This window comes from Vipera berus (assembly GCF_964194415.1).
Source record: "Vipera berus genome assembly, chromosome: 5".
Lineage (NCBI taxonomy): Eukaryota > Metazoa > Chordata > Lepidosauria > Squamata > Viperidae > Vipera > Vipera berus.
Window position 1 is genome coordinate 100,236,622 of NC_138207.1, and position 20,247 is coordinate 100,256,868.

Consider the following 20,247-nt stretch of genomic DNA (forward strand, 5'->3'; position numbering starts at 1 on the left):
TTAATGAAGGTTAAAGGTCGTTAATAGGGTTTAATGGGCTTAATTGGGGTCAATGATGGTTAAAGGGGATTAATGGTGGTTACTGAAGTTTAATGGTGGTTAATGGGGATTAATGGTGGTTAATGTAGGTTAAGGGGAATTAATGGGGGTTAATGGGGGTTAATGGGGTTAATGGTGGTTAATGGCATTTAATAATGGTTAATGGGTTTTAATGGGGGTAAAGGAGGTCAATGATGGTTAATAGGAGTTAATGTTCAATGAAGGTTAATGGGTGTTAATGGTGGATAATGAAATTAATGGAGTCAATGGGGGTTTATGGTGGGTAATTGAGGTTAATGGAGGTTAATGGTGGTCAATGGAGGTTACGGTTAGGGTTAGGGTTGGGTAAGGGTTAGGGTTAGGGTGTTTAATCCCATTAAAACCCATTAACTGCCATTAACCACCATTAACCCCCACTAACCACCATTGACCACTATTAATTCCATTAAACCCCATTAACCCTATAAACCACCATTGACCTCCATTAACCCCATTAAAACTGCAATTAACAGCCATTAATCCCCATTAACCACCATTATCCTTCATTAACCACCATTAACCGCCTAAACCACCACTGACCCCTATTAATTGCATTAGCCCCCATTAACCCCCATTGACCTTCATTAACCACCATTGACCACCATTAATTCCATTAAACCTCATTAACCCTATAAACCACCATTGACCTCCATTAACCTTCATTAACCCCCATTAACTCCATAAACCTCCATTGACCCAATTAAATGCATCAAAACCCATTAACCACCATTGACCTCCATTAAACCCATTAAAACCCATTAACCACCATTAACCCCATTAACCCCCATTAACCCCCTTAACCACCACTGACCCCTATTAATTGCATTAGCCCACATTAACCCCCATTAACCTTCATTAACCAACATTAACCCATAAACCACCATTGACCCCATTAAATGCATCAAACCCCATTAACCACCATTGACCATTATTAACCACATTATCCCCATTAACCACCATTGACCCCAATGCACCCCATTAAAACCCATTAACCTTCATTAACCACCATTAATGCCTTTTAACTATCATTGACCCCAATTAAGCTCATTAACCCTATTAACCCTAACCCTAACCCTAACCCTAACCCTCACCCCCTAACCGTAACCCTAACCCTAACCCTAACCCTAACCGTAACTCCTAACCCTAACCCTAACCCCTAAACCTAACCCCTAAACCTAACCTTAACCCCATATGCCAACCTCCTAACCCTAACCCTAACCCTAACTCCTAACCTTAACCCTAACCCTAACCCCAACCCCTAACCCTAACTCCTAACCCTAACTCCAACCCTAACCCTAACCCACAGGTCTGCAACCCGCGGCTCCGTAGCCGCATGCGGCTCTTTCAGCCATCTCCTGCGGCTCCCAGTCTTCTGCTATGTGTAGTCCAAAAAAACAAAAAAGTGGGACTAAAAAAGTTCAACCAATCAATTCAAATATGCAGGGTAGGTGCATATCTCGCCTTGGCTCCACTCTTCAGTCAAACCCTGTTCTGCGCATGTACGCACATGTGCACACATTTTTTTGCGGCTCCCAGTTTTTCCTTTTGTGAGGGAACCAGTTCCGAGTGGCTCTTTCACTGTTTTCAGGTTGCTGACCTCTGCCCTAACCCAACCCTAACCCCTAACCCTAACCCTAACCCTAACCCTAACCCAACCCTAACCCCTAACCCTAACCCTAACCCTAAACCCGTAACCCCTATCCCTAACCCTAAAACCTAACCCTTAACCCTAACCCTAACCCTAACCCTAGCCCTACCCCTAACCCTAACCCTAACCCTAACCCTAAACCTAACCCTAACCCCAAGCCCTTTTTCTACGTTATTCTTTATCATCCCCCTAACCTCCGTTCCCAGCATGGCGGACTTCCTGTCCGTTCAAGCTTGTAGTTCCCGAAGACCTTTTGGTCCGTTCTTCTAAATCATTCCCCCCGAACTTCAATTGTTAACGGGGGTTAATGCGATTAATTGTGGTCAATGGGGGTTAATGGTGGTTAATGGTGGTTAATGGGTTTAATGGAGGTCAGTGGTGGTTAATGGGGATAATCGGGGTTAATTATGGTCAATGGGGGTTAATGGGGGTTAATCAGTTAATGGGGTCAATGGTGGTTTATGGGGGTTAATGGGGGTTAATGCAGTTAATACAGGTCAGTGGTGGTTTATGGGGGTTAATGGTGGTTAATGAAGGTTAAAGGTCGTTAATAGGGTTTAATGGGAATTGGGGTCAATGATGGTTACTGGGGATTAATGGTGGTTACTGAACTTTAATGGTGGTTGATGGGGATTAATGGGAGTTAATGGCGGTTAATGGCGGTTAATGTGGTTAATGGCAGTTAATGGTGGTTAATGGGTTTTAATGGGGTTAAAAGAGGTCTATGGTGGTTAATAGGGGTTAATGGTTCTTAATAATGGTCAATGGGGGTTAATGGGTGTTAATGGAATTAATGGATTCAATGGGGGTTTATGGTGGGTAATTGAGGTTAATGGAAGTTAATGGTGGTCAATGGAGGTTACATCAGCTCCCTTTGTTCCTGGAGGAAGCTGATTATCTTGACCCGTACCAATCGGGCTTCAGGCCCGGGTACAGCACAGAGACGGCATTGGTCGCACTGGTGAATGATCTCTGGCGGCCTCGGGACAGGGGTTGTTCCTCTGTCCTAGTCCTATTAGACCTCTCAGCGGCTTTCGATACCATCGACCATGGTATCTTGCTGCGGCGTCTCAGGGGATTGGGAGTGGGAGGCACGGTCTTACAGTGGTTCTCCTCCTATCTCCAGGGACGTTCGCAGTCGGTGTTGGCAGGAGGGCAGAGGTCGACCGCGAGGTCTCTCGTTTGTGGAGTTCCTCAGGGGTCGGTCCTCTCGCCTCTCCTGTTCAACATCTACATGAAACCGCTGGGTGAGATCATTTGTGGTTTTGGGGTCAGCTGATGATACCCAGCTTTTCATCTCCACCCCAGTGATGCCCTCGATGTGATGTCCCGTTGCCTGGAGGCGGTTTGGGTCTGGATGGGGAAGAACAGGCTTCGGCTCAATCCCAACAAGACTGAGTGGTTGCGGCCGCGCAAGTTGTGTTGGGGGTCTCCCAATACTCCCATGTAACACCTCTGCTCCGCGAGCTGCATTGGCTTCCGGTTGCCCTTCAGGTGAGATTCAAGGTGCTGGTGATGACCTATAAAGCCCTAAATGGCATGGGTCCGGATTACTTACAGGAGCACCTGCTGCTGGCATCAACTTCCCTTTGTCCAGTGCGCTCCCACAGAGAGGGCCTCCTCAGGGTGCCATCGGTCAGAGTGTCGGCTGGCAGCCCCCAAGGGGAGGGCGTTCTCTGTGGGCGCGCCAGACCTTTGGAATCATTTACCGGTTGAGCTCCGGACGGCTCCTGACCTTCGCTCTTTCCGCCGTGACCTGAAAACTCACCTATTTGAACAAGCCGGCATGGTCTGATGGGTTTTGGGGTTTTTAAATTGTAATTAACTTTTATTGTAATTGGGCTTTTCTATTTAATTCTTAACTTTTGTATATTGTATTTTATTGCATTTTATTGCCCTGTACACCACCCTGAGTCCTTTGGGAGGAGGGCGGTATAGAAATTAAATAAATAAATAATAAGACAAGGTAAAAACATTAATCCCATAATGATTATTACAAGCATAAACAAAGCTTGCTTCCAATTTCTAAAAATTCCCCCTAAAAAGCCATTATTCAATATTCCAGTCCAAGTTTGTACAGGGACATGTACTAATTTTCACATTCTATTAGTAATTTCTTCTATAACGTTTCCGTTATCATCTATTTGCAAACAGTTAGGTTAAATTTTCCACACACACCTCCTTCTTCTGCCAGCAAATAATCTAATGCTAACCTATTTTGATATATTGCTGTCCTCTTAAAAAGAACATATTCTTTGCATACTAATCCACTAAAACACTGCAAACAGCAACAACAAATTACTCCTGTAACTATAATTAGTAATTAAAATGCAATCCCTGTGTTACCCCGATCTCTTAAGATCTAGAAATAGATTAAAAAAAAATTAAAGGGACTCCAAAAATCCTCCCAATGTTCTTATCTACTTGATGTTTTATAGCAATTGATTCTTTCCTTCCATGTAAAGTTTTATTAGTCACTCTCCATTTCATCTTGGGTCCAGGGAGAGTACCAACTATTTGTCGTTCATCATATATTACTCCATCCTGGGCACGTTTCTATTTTTGAAACCCGAAAGGTCTTGATATTTATTTTTTGTCAACATGCTAATATGTTTAGCAGCATTAGCATCAACTTGAAATGTGATATCAGTAGTATTCAATGTAACTTGGTACAAAACCTCATCCCTTACCTTAATTGTCCCAATAATACGTTTGATTAGCCTGTATACACCTTAAATCTATCCATTCTATATCCTCCAGTGGAATTTGAATATCACTATCTCCCAATATAACTGAATTTAGGTCAGGTTGTGTTTCCGCTGTCTCAATTTCAATTTCTCCTATAATTGGGTATGTGGGATAGAAAGGCTCTTTTGGTGTCGGACCTTTACACATTTGTAACCAATCTTCCACTATTACTATGTTACAAGGTTCTTCATAGGGACAGACTGGTCCACAATCACAACATTGATACAGTTGCAATCACAGAGCCAACATATTAAGTAAGGGTTTGTAGAATGCGGAGGTCCACAGCTTCCTCTGGAATCCTTTGGATGGTACACCATAGGCCACCACTCAGATTGAAAAAGCCAGAAAGCTGCTACTCCTGCAATGAGAAAAACCACAAACAAAATCCAAGCTATTCATCCCACAATGATCAGATCAGTTTTTGGTAATTTTTATTCACAGCGGGTCTTCTCCAGGAATTATTTTCCACTCTTTTGGCTCCACCCTTTTTCTTTCTTTCAAACTGCTGTTTCAATTGTTAGGAGGACTTGGTAGGGACCATCCCAGGCTGGAGTAAGTTTTTCTTCACGCCAGCTTTTTATCAGGACCCAATCACCAGGCTGAAACTTGTGGACAGCAAACTCCAATGGAGGTGTCTGGGCTAGCAATCCTTGTTTCCTGAGAAAAGACAAAGCAGAAAACAGCCCCAGTATCTAATCCTTTATAAACATGTCATTAGTTTCAAATTGTGGAATTTTCCCCACTTGAGATAATTTAAATTCAACTTGAACGCATTGAAATAGCCTCACCACTAGATATTATAGAGCTTTTTATTTACTTGTTTACATATCATACATTTATCACAGATTTATTTAACTAGAGTATAAATACAACCATCCTGTTTTTTTTAAGTATCACTCATCCCTTGCAACCCCCTTTCAGTGGCTGCTTCTGTGTCCTAGCTATTGTTTTTCTTTCTTTCTTCTTTCTTTTCTTTCTTTCTTTCTTTCTTTCTTTTCTTTCTTTCTTTCTTTCTTTCTTTCTTTCTTTCTTTCTTTCTTTCTTTCTTCTTTCTTTCTCTTTCTTTCTTTCTTTCTTTCTCTTTCTCTTTCTTTCTTTCTTCTTTCTTTCTTTCTTTCTTTCTTTCTTTCTTTCTTTCTTTCTTTCTTTCTTTCTTTCTCTTTCTTTTCAACATCCGTCTTCCATCTTGCAACATCCACCTCTCACTTTCTTCTACTTCCCATGTTTCTCTCTTTCCATCTTATCCTTTTCTCCTGCCACTCTGGCCTAACTTCTGTCTTTTTAACTTCCACTATCAACTTTACATAAGCCAACTCTTTCCCTTTACTATTGATCATTCCCTGATCTCTCCATATTTTTCCAAAAGTATGGACTAGGGCAATCGTGCATCTCATTAACTGAGTTTCCACCTGAAACTTATCCTGATGCTTAATTTGAACTAATTTCAGTGGCATAATATTCCTCCGATTTTCACTTGATGATGTGAAATATGATGATGTGCCTCACCCCAAAACCTAGAACTAAGGAGAAACTTCCTGACAGTTAGAACAATTCACCAGTGGAACAACCTGCCTCCAGAAGTGGCAAATGCTCCAACACTGGAAGTTTTTAGGAAGAGAGTGGACAGCCATTTGCCTGAAATGGTATAGGGTTTCCTGCCTGAGCAAGGGGTTGGACTAGATGACCTCCAAGGTCCCTTCCAACTCTGTGGTTCTGTAAGCTCTGCCTAAGCAGGGGATTGGACTAGATGACCTCCAAGGTCCCTTCCAATCTTCTTCTTATTATTAAAAAGGAACGCATGTACGTACAATCTCCTTAAAGAAATAGCAGGGCAGGTCAAGCAAAACTATTCTTGAATGAAAACATCTTGGTTTGGTAGACGGGAGTGAGCGGGGTACACTTTTAAGAGGAAGAGTGTAAAGATCTTATACAGAGAAGCGCCATACCATCCGCGACTCGGGCGCTGGGAAAACACCATTAAACGGCTGCCTTGCTTGACAGCCTTCGAGGAGACCCCCGAGACGCGACGGATCCCCATTCCGAACCCGGACGCCAAAAACCTTGGGCGCCGGCCCCGGCTCTAAAAAGGAGCTCCGCGATCTTTGAAACAAAACATAAGCCGCGGCTGAGCTAACAGGAGGTCGGCCATGGCCAGAAAGTCGCTGCGAAAGGAAGTTGGCCGGGAAGACTAAAAGGAACGGACAGGAAGTCGGCCATTACGTGATCTCTGTTAAGGGGACGCTCTGCGCTTTGTCGCTTCGCTTCTCGGTGTGCCGGTTCTAGGCAAAAGGCCTACGACAGCTTCAATATTAATGCTATGGGGCGCGAAACCGTGCCCTCCTGTGGTCAAAACCGGTATTGCGGCCGCCGAAAGAAAGAAACCTTTTTTAATGGCATTTTAAGGTTATTGTTCTCTGTCTTTATTAGTGACAACTTATTAATATGAATAGGGCTACGGGTGGCCCTATTTTGCGACACAGGCGCAGAATAAGATGGCCCAATATTTTATAAGGTTTTATTAATCTTAAAACGCCATTTTGGTGGCTGCTACACCGGATTGGACCACAGGAGGGCACTGTTTTCCCTTCCTTAGCTATAGCAGCACTGAGGCCTTCGAAAAGGCCTACGATGGCCTCCATGTTAATGCTATGGGATGGAAAGGTCGTTTTTCAAAGGCCCTGGGGGACGACGGATTTGATAGGACAGGAAGCCCACCATGCCGAGGTCTCTCTCTGAAAGGACGTTAGGGGAATGATCAAAAAGGAAGGACCGGAAGTCAGGCGTGATAGAAAGGTCCTATTTCAAAAGGTCCTATTTCAAATACTTTGGCCACCTAATGAGAAGGAAGGACTCACTGGAGAAGAGCCTCATGCTGGGAAAGATGGAGGGCAATAGAAGAAGGGGACGACAGAGAACGAGGTGGCTGGATGGAGTTACTGAAGCAGGAGGCGTGAGCTTAAATGGACTCCAGAAGATGGTAGAGGACAGGAAGGCCTGGAGGAACATTGTCCATAGGGTCGCGATGGGTCGGACACGACTTCGCAACTAACAACAACAAATTTCAAAAGTCCTGGGGAACGGCCGATATGAACGGACAGGATATTACACGGGAGGAATGAGACGGCGCACTTGCGCAGAAGGCCGACGGGAGCGGCTCGTCCTTTTCGGAGAAGCGTAGACGGGCGACGCTTTGGCTGATGCTCTGCGCTTTGGTGCTTCTCTTCTCGGTGTCCCGATCCTAGGCAAAACGCCTCAATACTAATGCGATGGGACGGAAAAGCGTGCCCTCCTGTGGTCAATCCGGATGTTGCGGCTGCCAAAAAGAAACAAAACCTTTAAAATAGGATTTTAAGGTTATTATTCTCCATCTTTATTCTTAACGCCTTATTACTAATGTTAATATTATTGATAATACTAACGCATTATTGATATTAATAGGGTGGTGGCCATTTTGCTGAGACACAGGCGCAGAATTAAATAGTATTAATAAGGTTCCTGAAGCTGAAACTCAAATACTTTGGCCACCTAATGAGAAGGAAGGACTCACTGGAGAAGAGCCTCATGCTGGGAAAGATTGAGGGCAATAGAAGAAAGGGACGACAGAGAATGAGGTGGCTGGATGGAGTCACTGAAGCAGGAGGCGTGAGCTTAAATGGACTCCAGAAGATGGTAGAGGACAGGAAGGCCTGGAGGAACGTTGTCCATGGGGTCGCGATGGGTCGGACATGACTTTGCAACTAACAACAACAATTACATTGTAGATGGTCAGATGCCAGAGACCTTTGAACTCTGGTGCTGGAGAAGACTCCTGCGAGTCCCTTGGACTGCGAGGCGATCAAACCGGTCAGTCCTAGAGGAGATCAATCCTGACTGCTCTTTAGAAGGCCAGATCCTGAAGTTGAAACTCAAATACTTTGACCACCTAATGAGAAGGAAGGACTCACTGGAGAAGAGCCTAATGCTGGGAAAGATTGAGGGCAATAGAAGAAGGGGACGACAGAGAACGAGGTGGCTGGATGGAGTCACTGAAGCAGGAGGCGTGAGCTTAAATGGACTCCAGAAGATGGTAGAGGACAGGAAGGCCTGGAGGAACGTTGTCCATGGGGTCACGATGGGTCGGACACGACTTCACAACTAACAACAACAACAACAATAAGGTTCTATTAATAAAGAATAACCCTAACCCCGACTCTAAAAAGGAGCTTCGCGATCTTTGTGGCACAACAAAAGCTGCGGCTGAGCTAACAGGAAGTCCACCGTGGCCAGAAAGTCGCTGTGAAAGGAAGTTGGCCGGGAAGACTAAAAAGGACGGACAGGAAGTGGCCGTATCCAGGTATCTGTGAAAGGGGACGCTCTGCGCTTTGCTTCTCGGTGTCCCGATCCTAGGCAAAAGGCCTACGACAGCATCAGTGTTAATGCTATGGGACGGGAAACTGTGCCCTCCTGTGGTCAAACCCGGTATTGCGGCCGCCGAAAGAAAAACCTTTTAAATAGGATTTTAAGGTTATTGATATTAATAGGGTGACAGATGGCCATTTTGCTGAGACACAGATGCAGAATTAAATGGCCTAGTATTAATAAGGTTTTATTAATAAACAATCTTATAATGCCATTTAAAAGATTTATTTCTTTTGATGGCTGCTTGGACCAAGAGAGGGCATGGTTTTCTGTCCCTTAGAGATAGCACTGAGGCCATCGAAAAGGCATACTACGATGCCCTCGATTGCTAATGCTGTGGGATGGAAAACTGTGTCAAAGCATATATTGCAACAGCCACCAAAAGAAAGAAACCTTTTAAAGGCTTTTGAAGCAGGATTCCTTCTTCTGTGCCTGTTCTGTAGTCCTTGTGGGACTGAAAATAGTGCTGTCCTGTGTTCCAAGCAGCCACAATTAATAAACCTTTTTAATGGCATTTGAAGGTTATTTTTCTGTATCATTAGTAAGGTAAAGGTAAAGGTTCCCCCGCACATGCGTGCTAGTCGTTTCCGACTCTAGGGGTCAGTGTTCATCTCCGTTTCAAAGCCGAAGACAGCGCTTGTCCGAGGACGTCTCCGTGGTCATGTGGCCGGCATGACTAGACGCCAAAGGAGCACGGAACGCTGTTACCTTCCCACCGTAGTGGTCCCTATTTTTCTACTTGCATTTTTACGTGCTTTCGAACTGCTAGGTTGGCAGAAGCTGGGACGAGTAACAGGCACTCACTCTGCTACGCGGCACTCGGGATTCGACCCACCAAACTGCCGACCTTCTGATCGACAAACTCAAACCTTATTATTAATAGGACAATGGGAGGTCCATTTGCTGCAACACAGGCACAGAAGGAGTCCTGCTTCAAAAGCCTTAAACCAAGTTAAGGAAGACTATGATGCCCTATTAACATTAATAAGGTTTTAATAAGGAATAACCTTAAAATGCCATTTAAAAGATTTATTTCTTTTGGTGGCTGCCAAAAGAATCTCGGAAGATTTAAGAATAGGGTAATCGTGCATCTCTTGGACTGAGCTACGACCTGAAACCTATCCTGATGCTTAATTTGAACTAATTTCAGTGGCATAATGTTGCTCTGATTTTCACTTGATGATATAAAAAACAAAAGCACTGCGGTTGCAGGCAGGCATTGTTAAAAGTTACGCTTCTGTGTTTTTTATTTTAAGTGTGTGGACAGCAATTAAGCCTAATGATTTTCAAAATTTGATTTAGAGTTATGTTTATTCCTAGAGTGTAGTACGCTAAGGTTTAAGATGTAATCTATGCTTATAGTTATTTCTAATTTTACATTTGTTTCTAAGTTATTTTATATCTAGGCAGCTTTGGTTTCTTCTACCATCAAAGTGCTTCACAAAACACTAACACTGTAATCTATAAACATTAATGCAATTGAAATCGGTCTTAAAATCACACAAGAGGATTGTTCAGAAATCTCGCCAAAGGTCATGCGTTTTTACCTTGTCTCTAAATGCCTGGGAAGTGGGGCCTGCGAGTGTCACCCGAAGATTGTGCTGCATGGCCTGGCAGGCATGCCAGAAAGGGCCCTGTCCGGTAGACTGCTCTGCTCCTCGGAAGGCCCTTGGAAAGGTCCCTCCTGCTATTTCCCACCAAAACTGCAATATTGAGAATGGTGGCCATTGCAACCTCCCACTGTTTCCCACTGCCTCTTGCTCCCAACCTTACTCAATTTCCATCCCCATCTCTTTAAAAGGAAAAGCCTTAATCTCGCTGAAACTGGCCAAAAAAAAAATCTCCAAGGACAACTTATCTGTTCCTTCTTAACAGCCACAGCAGGGCAGGTCACCCATCCGGCAGAGGCTCTAGGCTGCAAATCCAGGGAACGTAACCTTTCTCCACTGTCTTTTCCAAAAAGCTGAAGCTTTCAGCCTGCAGGCCTTTGTAGGACTGGCCTTTTACCCTTTCTCCTGGCCCACAGGGCCGCTATGTCAGTCAGTGCAGCTGTGACGGGGAAATTAGCAAAATTGCAAGCCGGACTCTGCAAAGACCCGAGTCTCCTGTTGCCCCCAGAGACCTGCTTTTCCTTTCTTGTACCTCTGGGCGGTGGGCGGGCTGTTTCCAGCAACCTGGAGAGGAAAGGGAGGAATCTCCTGCCCTTCCTAACCCTCACTTGCTTTGGACAAAGTTCTACAAAGTTAGATGGACTGCAAACAAATTAATAAATTCCATGAGTTCCAACTACTGTCGTCTCTCCTGTTTTATCCATACTTTCAATGATAAACCTATAAGGCACCAATATGTTATATATTTTCAAAATAAATTATATTTTATATCAATTTATATTTATCATTTCTTAATAAAATGTACACAATTTGTTTCAATTAGATACTTAATGTTCAATGTATATTAATATATAGATATCTCTAAGGGATATCCTTTAGAAACATCAAATATAAACATAAACACCTAGATGCAAACAAAGTCATTACTAAAAGCCAACGTGGGTTTGTCAAAAACAGATCACGCCAGGCAAATCTTATTGCATTCTTTGACCAAGTGACAAAATTAGTGGACCAAAGGAATGCGGTGGATATAATTTACCTGGATTTCAGTAAGGCATCTGATGAAGTAGAGCACAACCTACTACTTGATAAGATAGGAAAATGTGGGTTAGACAGCATCACCAGCAGATGGATTCGTAGCTGGCTGACAGGCCGTACTCAGCGTGTGGTCCTCAATGGAACCGCATCTACATGGAAGGAAGTGTGTAGTGGGTTGCCCCAGGGCTCTGTTTTGGCCCCAGTGCTCTTCAACATCTTCATCAATGATTTGGACAAGGGGATAGATGGGGAACTCATCAAATTTGCAGACGACACCAAGCTGGCAGGAATAGCCAATACTCCAGAAGATAGGCTTAAGATACAGGTGGATCTGCAGAGACCTGAACACTGGGCACTATCTAACAAAATGAAATTCAATGGTGAAAAAAGTAAGGCTGTACATTTATGCGGGGAAAACCAAATGCACAGATATAGCATACCTGGTACCTTGCTCAATAGTAGTGACTGTGAGAGGGATCTCGGAATGCTAGTGGACCATCCCTTAAATATGAGCCAGCCGTGTGCTGCAGCTGCCAAAAAAGCCAACACAGTGCTAGGCTGCATTAACAGAGGGATAGAATCAAGATCACGTGAAGTATTAATACCTCTAACCTGGAACTAAGGAGAAACTTCCTGACAGTTAGAATAATTAACCAGTGGAACAACCTGCCTCCAGAAGTGCTGAATGCTCCAACACTGGAAGTTTTTAAGAAGAGACTGGACAGCCATTTGTCTGAAATGGTATAGGGTAGGGATCTTCCAACTTGGCCCTTTTATGACTTGTGGACTTCAGCTCCCAGAATTCCTTAGCTAGCGTCCCTGGCTGAGGAATTCTGGGAGTTGAAGTCCACAAGTCATAAAAGGGCCAGGTTTGAAGACCTCTGGTCTAGGGTTTCCTGCCTGAGCAGGGGGGATGGACGAGATGACCTCCAGGGTCCCTTCCAACTTATTATATTATTAAAAAGTAACGTACATGCGCACAATGTCCTTCAAGAAATAGCAGGGCAGGTCAAACAAAACTATTCTCGAATGAAAACATCTTGGTTTGGGTCTGGACGGGGGTCAGCGGGGAACCTATTAAGGTCTAATACAGTGAAGCGCCACACCGCTGGGGCGCTGGGAAACACCGTTATAACGGCTGCCTGGCTTGGCAGCCTTCGAGGAGAGCCCCGAGACGGGACGGAACCCCATTCTCGACCAGGACGCCAAAAACCTTGAGCGCCGGCCCCGGCTCTCTAAAAAGCAGCTCCGCGATCTTCCTAGCGCAGGGGTAGGCAACCTCGGCCCTTTTATGACTCATGGACTTCAACTCCCAGAATTCCTGAGTCAGCAGAGCTGACTCAGGAATTCTGGGAGTTGAAGTCCATGAGTCATAAAAGAGCCGAGGTTGCCTACCCCTGTCCTAGCGCAACACAAGACGCGGTTGATGAGCTGACAGGAAGTCCGCCGTGGCGAGAAAGTCGCCGCGAAAGGAAGCCGGAGGACGACTAAGAAGAACGGACCGGAAGGCTTCCATGATTTGAAAGGTCGTTTCTCAATGGCCATGCCGAGAAATTCTCTCTCTGAAAGGGAAATTAGGTGAATGATGATTTCAATCATCATTTGGGGGGGCTGTTATTTAATTCTTTTTTTTAATTTTTGTATTGTTGTTTTTTATTGTTGTTGTAAGCCGCCCTGAGTCCTTCGGGAGATAGGGCGGCATATAAGTCCCAAAAATAAATAAATAAATAAATCGTCCTGGGGGGACTGCTGATATAGACGGACAGGAAGTCTGCCGGGAGACTAACACGTGAGGAACCGAGACGGCGGACATGCGCAGAAGGCCGACGGGAGCGGCTTGTCCCTTTCGGGGAAGCGTAGAGTGGCGACGCTCTGCGCTTTGGTGCTTCGCTTCTCGGTGTCCCGATCCTAGGCAAAAGTCCTATGGGGGTCATTCCTACTAATGCGACGGGACGGAAAAGCGCGCCCTCCTGTGATCAAACCCGGTATTGCGGTCACGAAAAAAGAAACTTTAAATAGGATTTTGAGGTTATTCTTCTCCATCTTTATTCTTAACAATTTATTGTGAATGTTCTTTGCTGCCATACAGGCACAGGAAAACAAATCCTGATTCAAAAACTTAAACCTAGTCAAGAAAGCCTATGATGGTCTATTAATATGAAAAATATTTTATTCATAAAGAATAACCTTAAAATCTCATTGAAAACGTTCCTCTTTCCACAGTCGCAATACCTGCTTTGACCACAATTTGCCTTTCAGGTTTGACCTCTCCTTTACACCAGTTAGGCAGAAGATTAGACTTCTCACCTGCACAGTAGGGAGGAGAAGCCAAGATGCTTCAGAACATCAGAAGGCATCAGGTAGCAGTTTTCCCCAAGTAGCCAATGCTACTAAAAGCATCATCTTTCATGAGCTGCAAACTTGTCTGCCTTTTGATAAATGTTTTTGTCAGAAAAGATGCCACCAGTCTACTTGACTTTTTTTTTTTTTACTCTTTATACACTATTAGTTTTGCTTCTGTTAACAATCATTCATTTCTTGCACAGGTCACATTTCTTCACAGCACTATTTTTGATACTCAGAATTGAATCATTCAATATTTGGATCTTTTTCATGATGGAACTCAACTGGGTGAAGACCATGAACGCAGGGTGGGTTTCTTTAGCCTAAGGAAGGGAGGAGGGGGGGAGGAGGAAGTGACTCAAAAGTTCTGCCACATAGAGAAAATAGACTATGAATAGAGGAGATTTAGGCTGAGAAAATAATATGGGGTGTATGTACGTGTGAATTAACCCTTGTAACAATACTTTGGTCTAGATGACGGAGAGAATATTTTAACAACTTTTATGTTCTGGGGGGAAATAACACCTCTGAGTTAAATGCAGATTTCTCCTGTCTATATGGAATGGATTTGCCTTGCATCTTTCCCTTCCAACCCCTTTAAAAAGAGAGAGAGAGAGAGAGAGAGAGAGAGAGAGAGAGAGAGAGAGAGAGAGAGAGAGAGAGAGAGAGAGAGAGAGAGAGGAGAGAGAGAGAGAGAGAGAGAGAGAGAGAGAGAGAGAGAGAGAGAGAGAGAGAGAGAGAGAGAGGAGAGAGAGAGAGAGAGAGAGAGAGAGAGAGAGAGAGAGAGAGAGAGAGAGAGAGAGAGAGAGAGAGAGAGAGAGAGAGAGGGGCATGCTGGCTGAGGAATTCTGGGAATTGAAGTCCACAAGTCATAAAAGGGCCAAGTTTGAAGACCCCTGATCTAAGCTGTAATAAGCTTCCAGAATGTTCCAAATGGTTCAAAATGAAACTCTTAACCAGACCCCAAGCTTTTTGTTCTCCCACTGCAATTAAGCATTTCTTTAAAAAGTACACTTTCTCTGCTGGGCTAAGTTTTTACTCAGAAAATAATTTGGTGTTGGAACTCGAACTGGGAGATCATAAAAGTTTGCTGGATGATTTGGGTGCAATCATTACTGTCCATTGCTGGATCTATTAGGGCTTATCCTGTGGGGAAAAACTGAAGGAGAAAATGCAGGAGATCAATAGACAAATAAGACTGAGAAAGGAGATTTCACAGACGCTTCAATGTCCTGATATTCAGAATAAAATCATGGTCTGAAGAACATTACCAGGTGCCTGGTTCAGTCCTTGTCATCTTGGAATAATGATCAAAATGATGTCTGCTAAAACCTTCAAACCTCCTACTGCATAAGGCAGGCTACTGTCATAATCAGTACTGGAATTCTGAAGCACAATACTTGCATGTTAAAAAGAACAAATACATGATTCAAGACAGACCTGGAACGTTTTATTCTTCCTCATCTATGCCCTCCTATCATGCAACAATTATTCTTATCTGTTTAGAACCATGTTTGTTTCATATACAGAAAACATATTACGAAGCACCCTGATTGTGTAAACAAATCAAACCATTTCAGCAGAATTAAATCTGGGTCCTTAAAAATATCTGGAAATTTAGCTTTACTCCTGATTGACTTGAGATTACTTATTAAACTAGAAGTGCAAAGTGTGGCACACAGATCCATCCTACAAAGGGAGGGAAACAAGAATTGTTGACTACTTTCTGTGCAGAATTAAAAAAAACAGCAATCCAACGCATGATAGAAAGTGTCTCGCATTGCCAACACTGTCATCGTATGCCACGTGGGATTTACCTTACTTTATGGCATAAAGTGATCCGTTACACCCAAAGGACGCGAGACAAGAGCGAGAGAGCCCTGCAGGACTCCCTCCTTCAGTCCATTGGTTTGAGGAAAGAACAGAGGGCTCAGCTTTTACCAGCGATGGTAAATGGTTCCACCTTTGCTTCACCAATTCCTAACATCAAACATTTTTTTTCACCGAGCAAGTCAGTTACGGCTGTCTCATCAGCGCCCTTCTTCCCCAAAGGGCAGGGGGAATCCACCTCCCCCACCCGTGGTCTTCCTCCTTTAGCTGTTCATGAGCCCCTTCAGGAGATCCTCCGAGAGCTCCACCAGAGGGAACTCCGGGGAGGGAATGTCCAAGGGTGGAAGGCTGGGGATGGGAATGTCCTTGGCCTTCCCGGCGCTGACAGCCAATTTCTGCCAGGGGGTGGCAGCGGCAGGTTCCGAAAGCTGCTGGAGGCCCCACAGCTCTGACTTTTCCACAAAGTCAGCATCTGCATCCAGCTCTTTTTCCAGGGGAGAATTTAGCAGCCTGGCTCTCTCCGCTCTTAACTGCTGGTTCTCCCGTCTCAGTCTCTCATTTTCGGCAAACAGCATCTCCACGTGCTGTTCTAGGACTGCAATTTTGGTGGCCTGCTCCTCCATTTTCATCTTGTCATCCTTTGGAGGCCTGTTGTTCACGCACACTTCCAGGGGCGGCTCCTTCCTCTTCTGAAGCAGAAAGAGCAGCGTGTCTGGATCCCTGTCCAAGGCCCCACGGAACCCCTTCATATCTTTCTCCAAGGAAGAAGGCCTGTACTTGAGGCTGGCAGGCGTTCCGCGCTGGTCATCAGGTTCCCCAGCTGAGGCCTTAGAGGAGCTCTGCAGGTGGGCCGTGCTCTCTTTGTCCACAAGAGGGCGGATTTTTAATCTTTCGTCCCTTTTCGCTCTCTTCCATTGCTCCTGGATTAGGGGGATCTGTTTCAGGTGACTCTCCCTTTGCAGCTCCAGGGATAACTGGGCCTGCCGAGAAACAAAAGAATAAGTCGCCTTTATCAGCTTCTCACGGAAAGAGTTTTGCCATCTGGAGAATCGCAAGTTACTTGAAGTTCATCTTGTATGTAAAGCAAGCAGCGACAGCACACACAGTTGGCCTCCCCGCCCAGCCTTTCCCTCCAGACTCAGCTGAGAAAGGCTGGTCTTGCTCCTTGGAGAAGCTGGCATCAGCCCCCATGGGGAGTTCCAAGGAATGCGAACGAAGAGCCCCCCCCCACCGCTTGATGCGGCTCATAAATGGTTCTACTTCCTTTCCCCCTGTATTAACTGAGGGCTGCCCAGTTCCTGCACAAGACAGCAAACAGCGAGGAATATTTGTGCTCAGGCAGAGAATTAACTGACCCAACTCGGCACTGGGTAAACTCTTATCGTGGGTAAATCTCTACTGTATTTAGCTGTTTATTTGTATGCCAACTTTATTATTTTTTACATGCAACTCAAGGTGGCGAACATCCCCAGCACACCTTCCTCCTCCTCCTGTTTTCCCCACACCAACTACAACCCTGTGAGGTGGGGATGAGAGGGAAAGACTGGCCCAAGGTCATCCAGCCAGCTTTCATGGCTAAGGCAGGATTTGAACTCACAATCTCTGGCTTTCTAGCCTGGTGCCTTAACCACTGGAGCAAACTAGCTATTGATGCAGCAATAAATATGCGAGGCAATACAAGTCACAATCCCTCCAATACCCCTGTTATTTTCTAAGTTCACCAAAATTAGCACAGGAAGCCCTCGACTTTCAACCATTCGCTTAGCAACTGTTCAAGGTTACAGTGATGCTGAAGAACTGACTTATGACCCGTCCTCACAGTTACGACCACTGCAGTCACAACCGATACTCTGGCACTTGCCAACCAGTGTGGATTTATAATTGTTACAGGGTCCTGGAGTAACATGATCACTACAGGTGACCTTCTCGGCTGAGTTCCAACAAGGAAAGTCAGCGGGGAAGCCAGGTTGGCTCAGCAAGCAGGGCAATTTGTTTAACAACTGCAGGAAAAGGGTTGGAAAATTGACACAAGTTGCCTAACGGTTGCATCATTTAGCAGTGAAAATTCTCTTTTTTTTTTTGCTGGCCAGATTGGACAGGACTCCCTTTCCTCCCCTGGGGTCTGCTGTTTCTTTCTCATTCCCCTCTTATTATGTCTTGGGCTCCCCTCCACCCACCCGCCGCCTGCCAAAGCGCCAGGTGCAGCCAAGGTTCCTGGCTGGTATCCGAGTCACGCAGAGGATGGTTCGTCGGAGGGAGATCTCACCTGATCTGACTGAGTCAACTTCATAGCTTCCAGAAGATACGCTGCATAAGACACAAAACGGTGACAGTTTAGAGGCCGCCTTGCGCAGCGACCCTTCCCCATCTGAAGCGAACTGGAGGATGGGTGACCTCGGTCGGGCAGGGGCTTCTGCAGCCCACTGGCACAGGACAGAACGCCATGGGAGGACAAAAGGCACCCCTTCTTTTAAAAGGAGCCTTCCCCTCCTCCTCCCCCCCCCATGGCAACTTTTGATAAGTGAATGGAAAACCACCGTTTTCAACTAGGATCTTAAAGCTATACTTGAAGTACAACATGGCCGTCAAACTGCTTTCTGCAATACCTTTGCAAGCAAATTTGTGAGGACCTTAGCTGTTAATTCACTGTGAGAACTGTGATTCTGTTTCCAATGACACACTTTTTATTTTTATTCATTTATATCCTACCTTTATTATTTTGATAAATAATTCAAGACGGCAAACACAGCTAAAACTGCTCCCTCATCTTTATTTTCCCCCAAACAACCAACCAACCCATAAGGAGAGAGAGAGAGAGAGAGAGAGAGAGAGAGAGAGAGAGAGAGAGAGAGAGAGAGAGAGAGAAAGAAAGAAAGAAACTGGCCAAAGTCACCCAGCTGCCATTCAAGCCAAAGGTGGGACTATAACTCCCAGGCTCCTGGTTTCTAGGCCCGGTGCCTTCACCACTTCACCCAAAGCCAGACTTTCCGCTGTGATCCTTCCCCCTGACGCCCTCGCCTGCTTATCACTCCTTGCTACGCTGACTTAGCTTCTAGTAGGGAGGCCTGGGGATACAAGCAAACGCCCACGAAGGCTCACCTGCTGCCTTTCGGTGACACGAAACAGCTTCTTCATACTTCCCCACGGCCAGCCAACGGTCAGCTTTCTGCTCTGCTGATGGGCCTAAAAAACCACCAAAACCCAACCTTTGAGACACCAGGAGAGCTTGCGGCTGCTTGAATGCCTCTAACGAGAGAGATCTGCAATTAGCTGAGCCTGCGGTGATGACATGGACATAACTTGCTTTCTGCCAAAGCACGGCAGAAAGTTTACCTGCCTGGATGTCCACTGTCTGGGCAGATAGCTAAAGGAACTTGCAAAGTGGGTCACAAGACAGGAGAGGCAGAGTAAAAACAAGAGTAAAACAGATACACAGAACCCTTGTGAAACATCGAAGCTGGGCTGGGCGTCTAAACTGAAGCCTTCACACCCCACGTTATCTCTTCATGCAAGAATATTGCTCCAAAATATTTTGACTGTTAATTTAAACCTAATTTAAATCTTTGTTTATAAAACAGCCAATTCTCTGGGTTCCTGAGGGAAGAACACGATAACCCTGAGATTTATCCCAAAATAGGTTGACAGATGTTACAGGTGGGTCCTCAACTTACAACCATAACAGAGATTGGAATTTCCATCGTAAGTTATTAACGGTTGTTAAGGTGAGGCACGACCAACCTGATTTTAGCATCTTTGTTGCAGTGGTCATTAAGCAAACCCCACAGTTGTTAAGCAAGTCAATGCATTCCTAGGGCACCGAAGGGCCGGTGTCCAGAAAAAGGACATCGTGCGACCAAGGAACTCTGAGCAACAGGCCGTAAGACCCAGCCACTTGCCAGCCGCCTGAAACCCAGGCATGCGATCACAAGTTGTGTGTACGCGCTGCCATCAGAGCTCCAGAACCGGGTCGTAAGTACCTTCTGGGGTCCAGTACCGTAACTTCAAATGGTCGCTAAGCAAGGACCACCTGTATTATGACCCGATGGGACTCTGACCGGCTGCATTTGGCTCAGATGCGGCTTCTGCGTCTCGTCTCCAAGGGCCGTCCCTGGACAGCAACACTCCAAGTCAGACATGTCAAACACAAGGCCCGGGGGGGGGCGGATCCGGCCCGCGAAGTGGTTTCATGCGGCCCCGCGAAGCCATCCTGGAAACAGTGAGGGAACGGCCCCAGCTGCCTTGGCCCTGGCCCAGAGACCCTCCTCCTGCCAGAGACCCTCAGATCTGTCCACTCCTCTGCCCGGGCCCTCATAGGCACCCTTGATGCCAACGATGTAGAGCTGGCCACGCCCACCCAGTAGGCCACGCCACTCTATCCACGCCCACCCAGTAGGCCACACCCACTCTATCCACGCCCACCCAGCTAGGCCATGCCCACTTTATCCACGCCCACCCAGTAGGCCACACCCACTCTAACCCCACCCACCCAGTAGGCCACACCCACTCTATCCACGCCCACCCTAGTCCACACCCACTCCATCCACGGCCCACCCA

The 20,247-nt window shown here is 45.6% G+C and overlaps 1 protein-coding gene and 1 long non-coding RNA gene across 2 annotated transcripts in view; both read right to left on the bottom strand.

Annotated features, from left to right (window-relative positions):
- Window positions 1-4,888: 4,888 nt before the first annotated feature.
- Window positions 4,889-12,144, bottom strand: LOC308668767. The gene is made up of 2 exons (XR_014026590.1): window positions 11,522-12,144; window positions 4,889-7,787 (listed from the first exon to the last, which is right to left on the bottom strand). It is a non-coding gene; the product is annotated as an uncharacterized lncRNA (long non-coding RNA).
- Window positions 12,145-15,291: 3,147 nt separating this feature from the next.
- NRBF2 (nuclear receptor binding factor 2) overlaps window positions 15,292-20,247 on the bottom strand; it is a gene marked incomplete at its 5' end in the record, with an annotated part of 11,207 nt that continues 6,251 nt past the window's right edge. Inside the window, 3 exons of the mRNA XM_081328620.1 lie at window positions 15,292-16,673; window positions 17,960-18,000; window positions 18,793-19,057. Of these exons, the coding sequence (XP_081184746.1) occupies window positions 15,957-16,673; window positions 17,960-18,000; window positions 18,793-19,057 (1,023 nt within the window). The 3' untranslated portion in view covers window positions 15,292-15,956. The remainder of the gene's footprint in view (window positions 16,674-17,959; window positions 18,001-18,792; window positions 19,058-20,247) is intronic.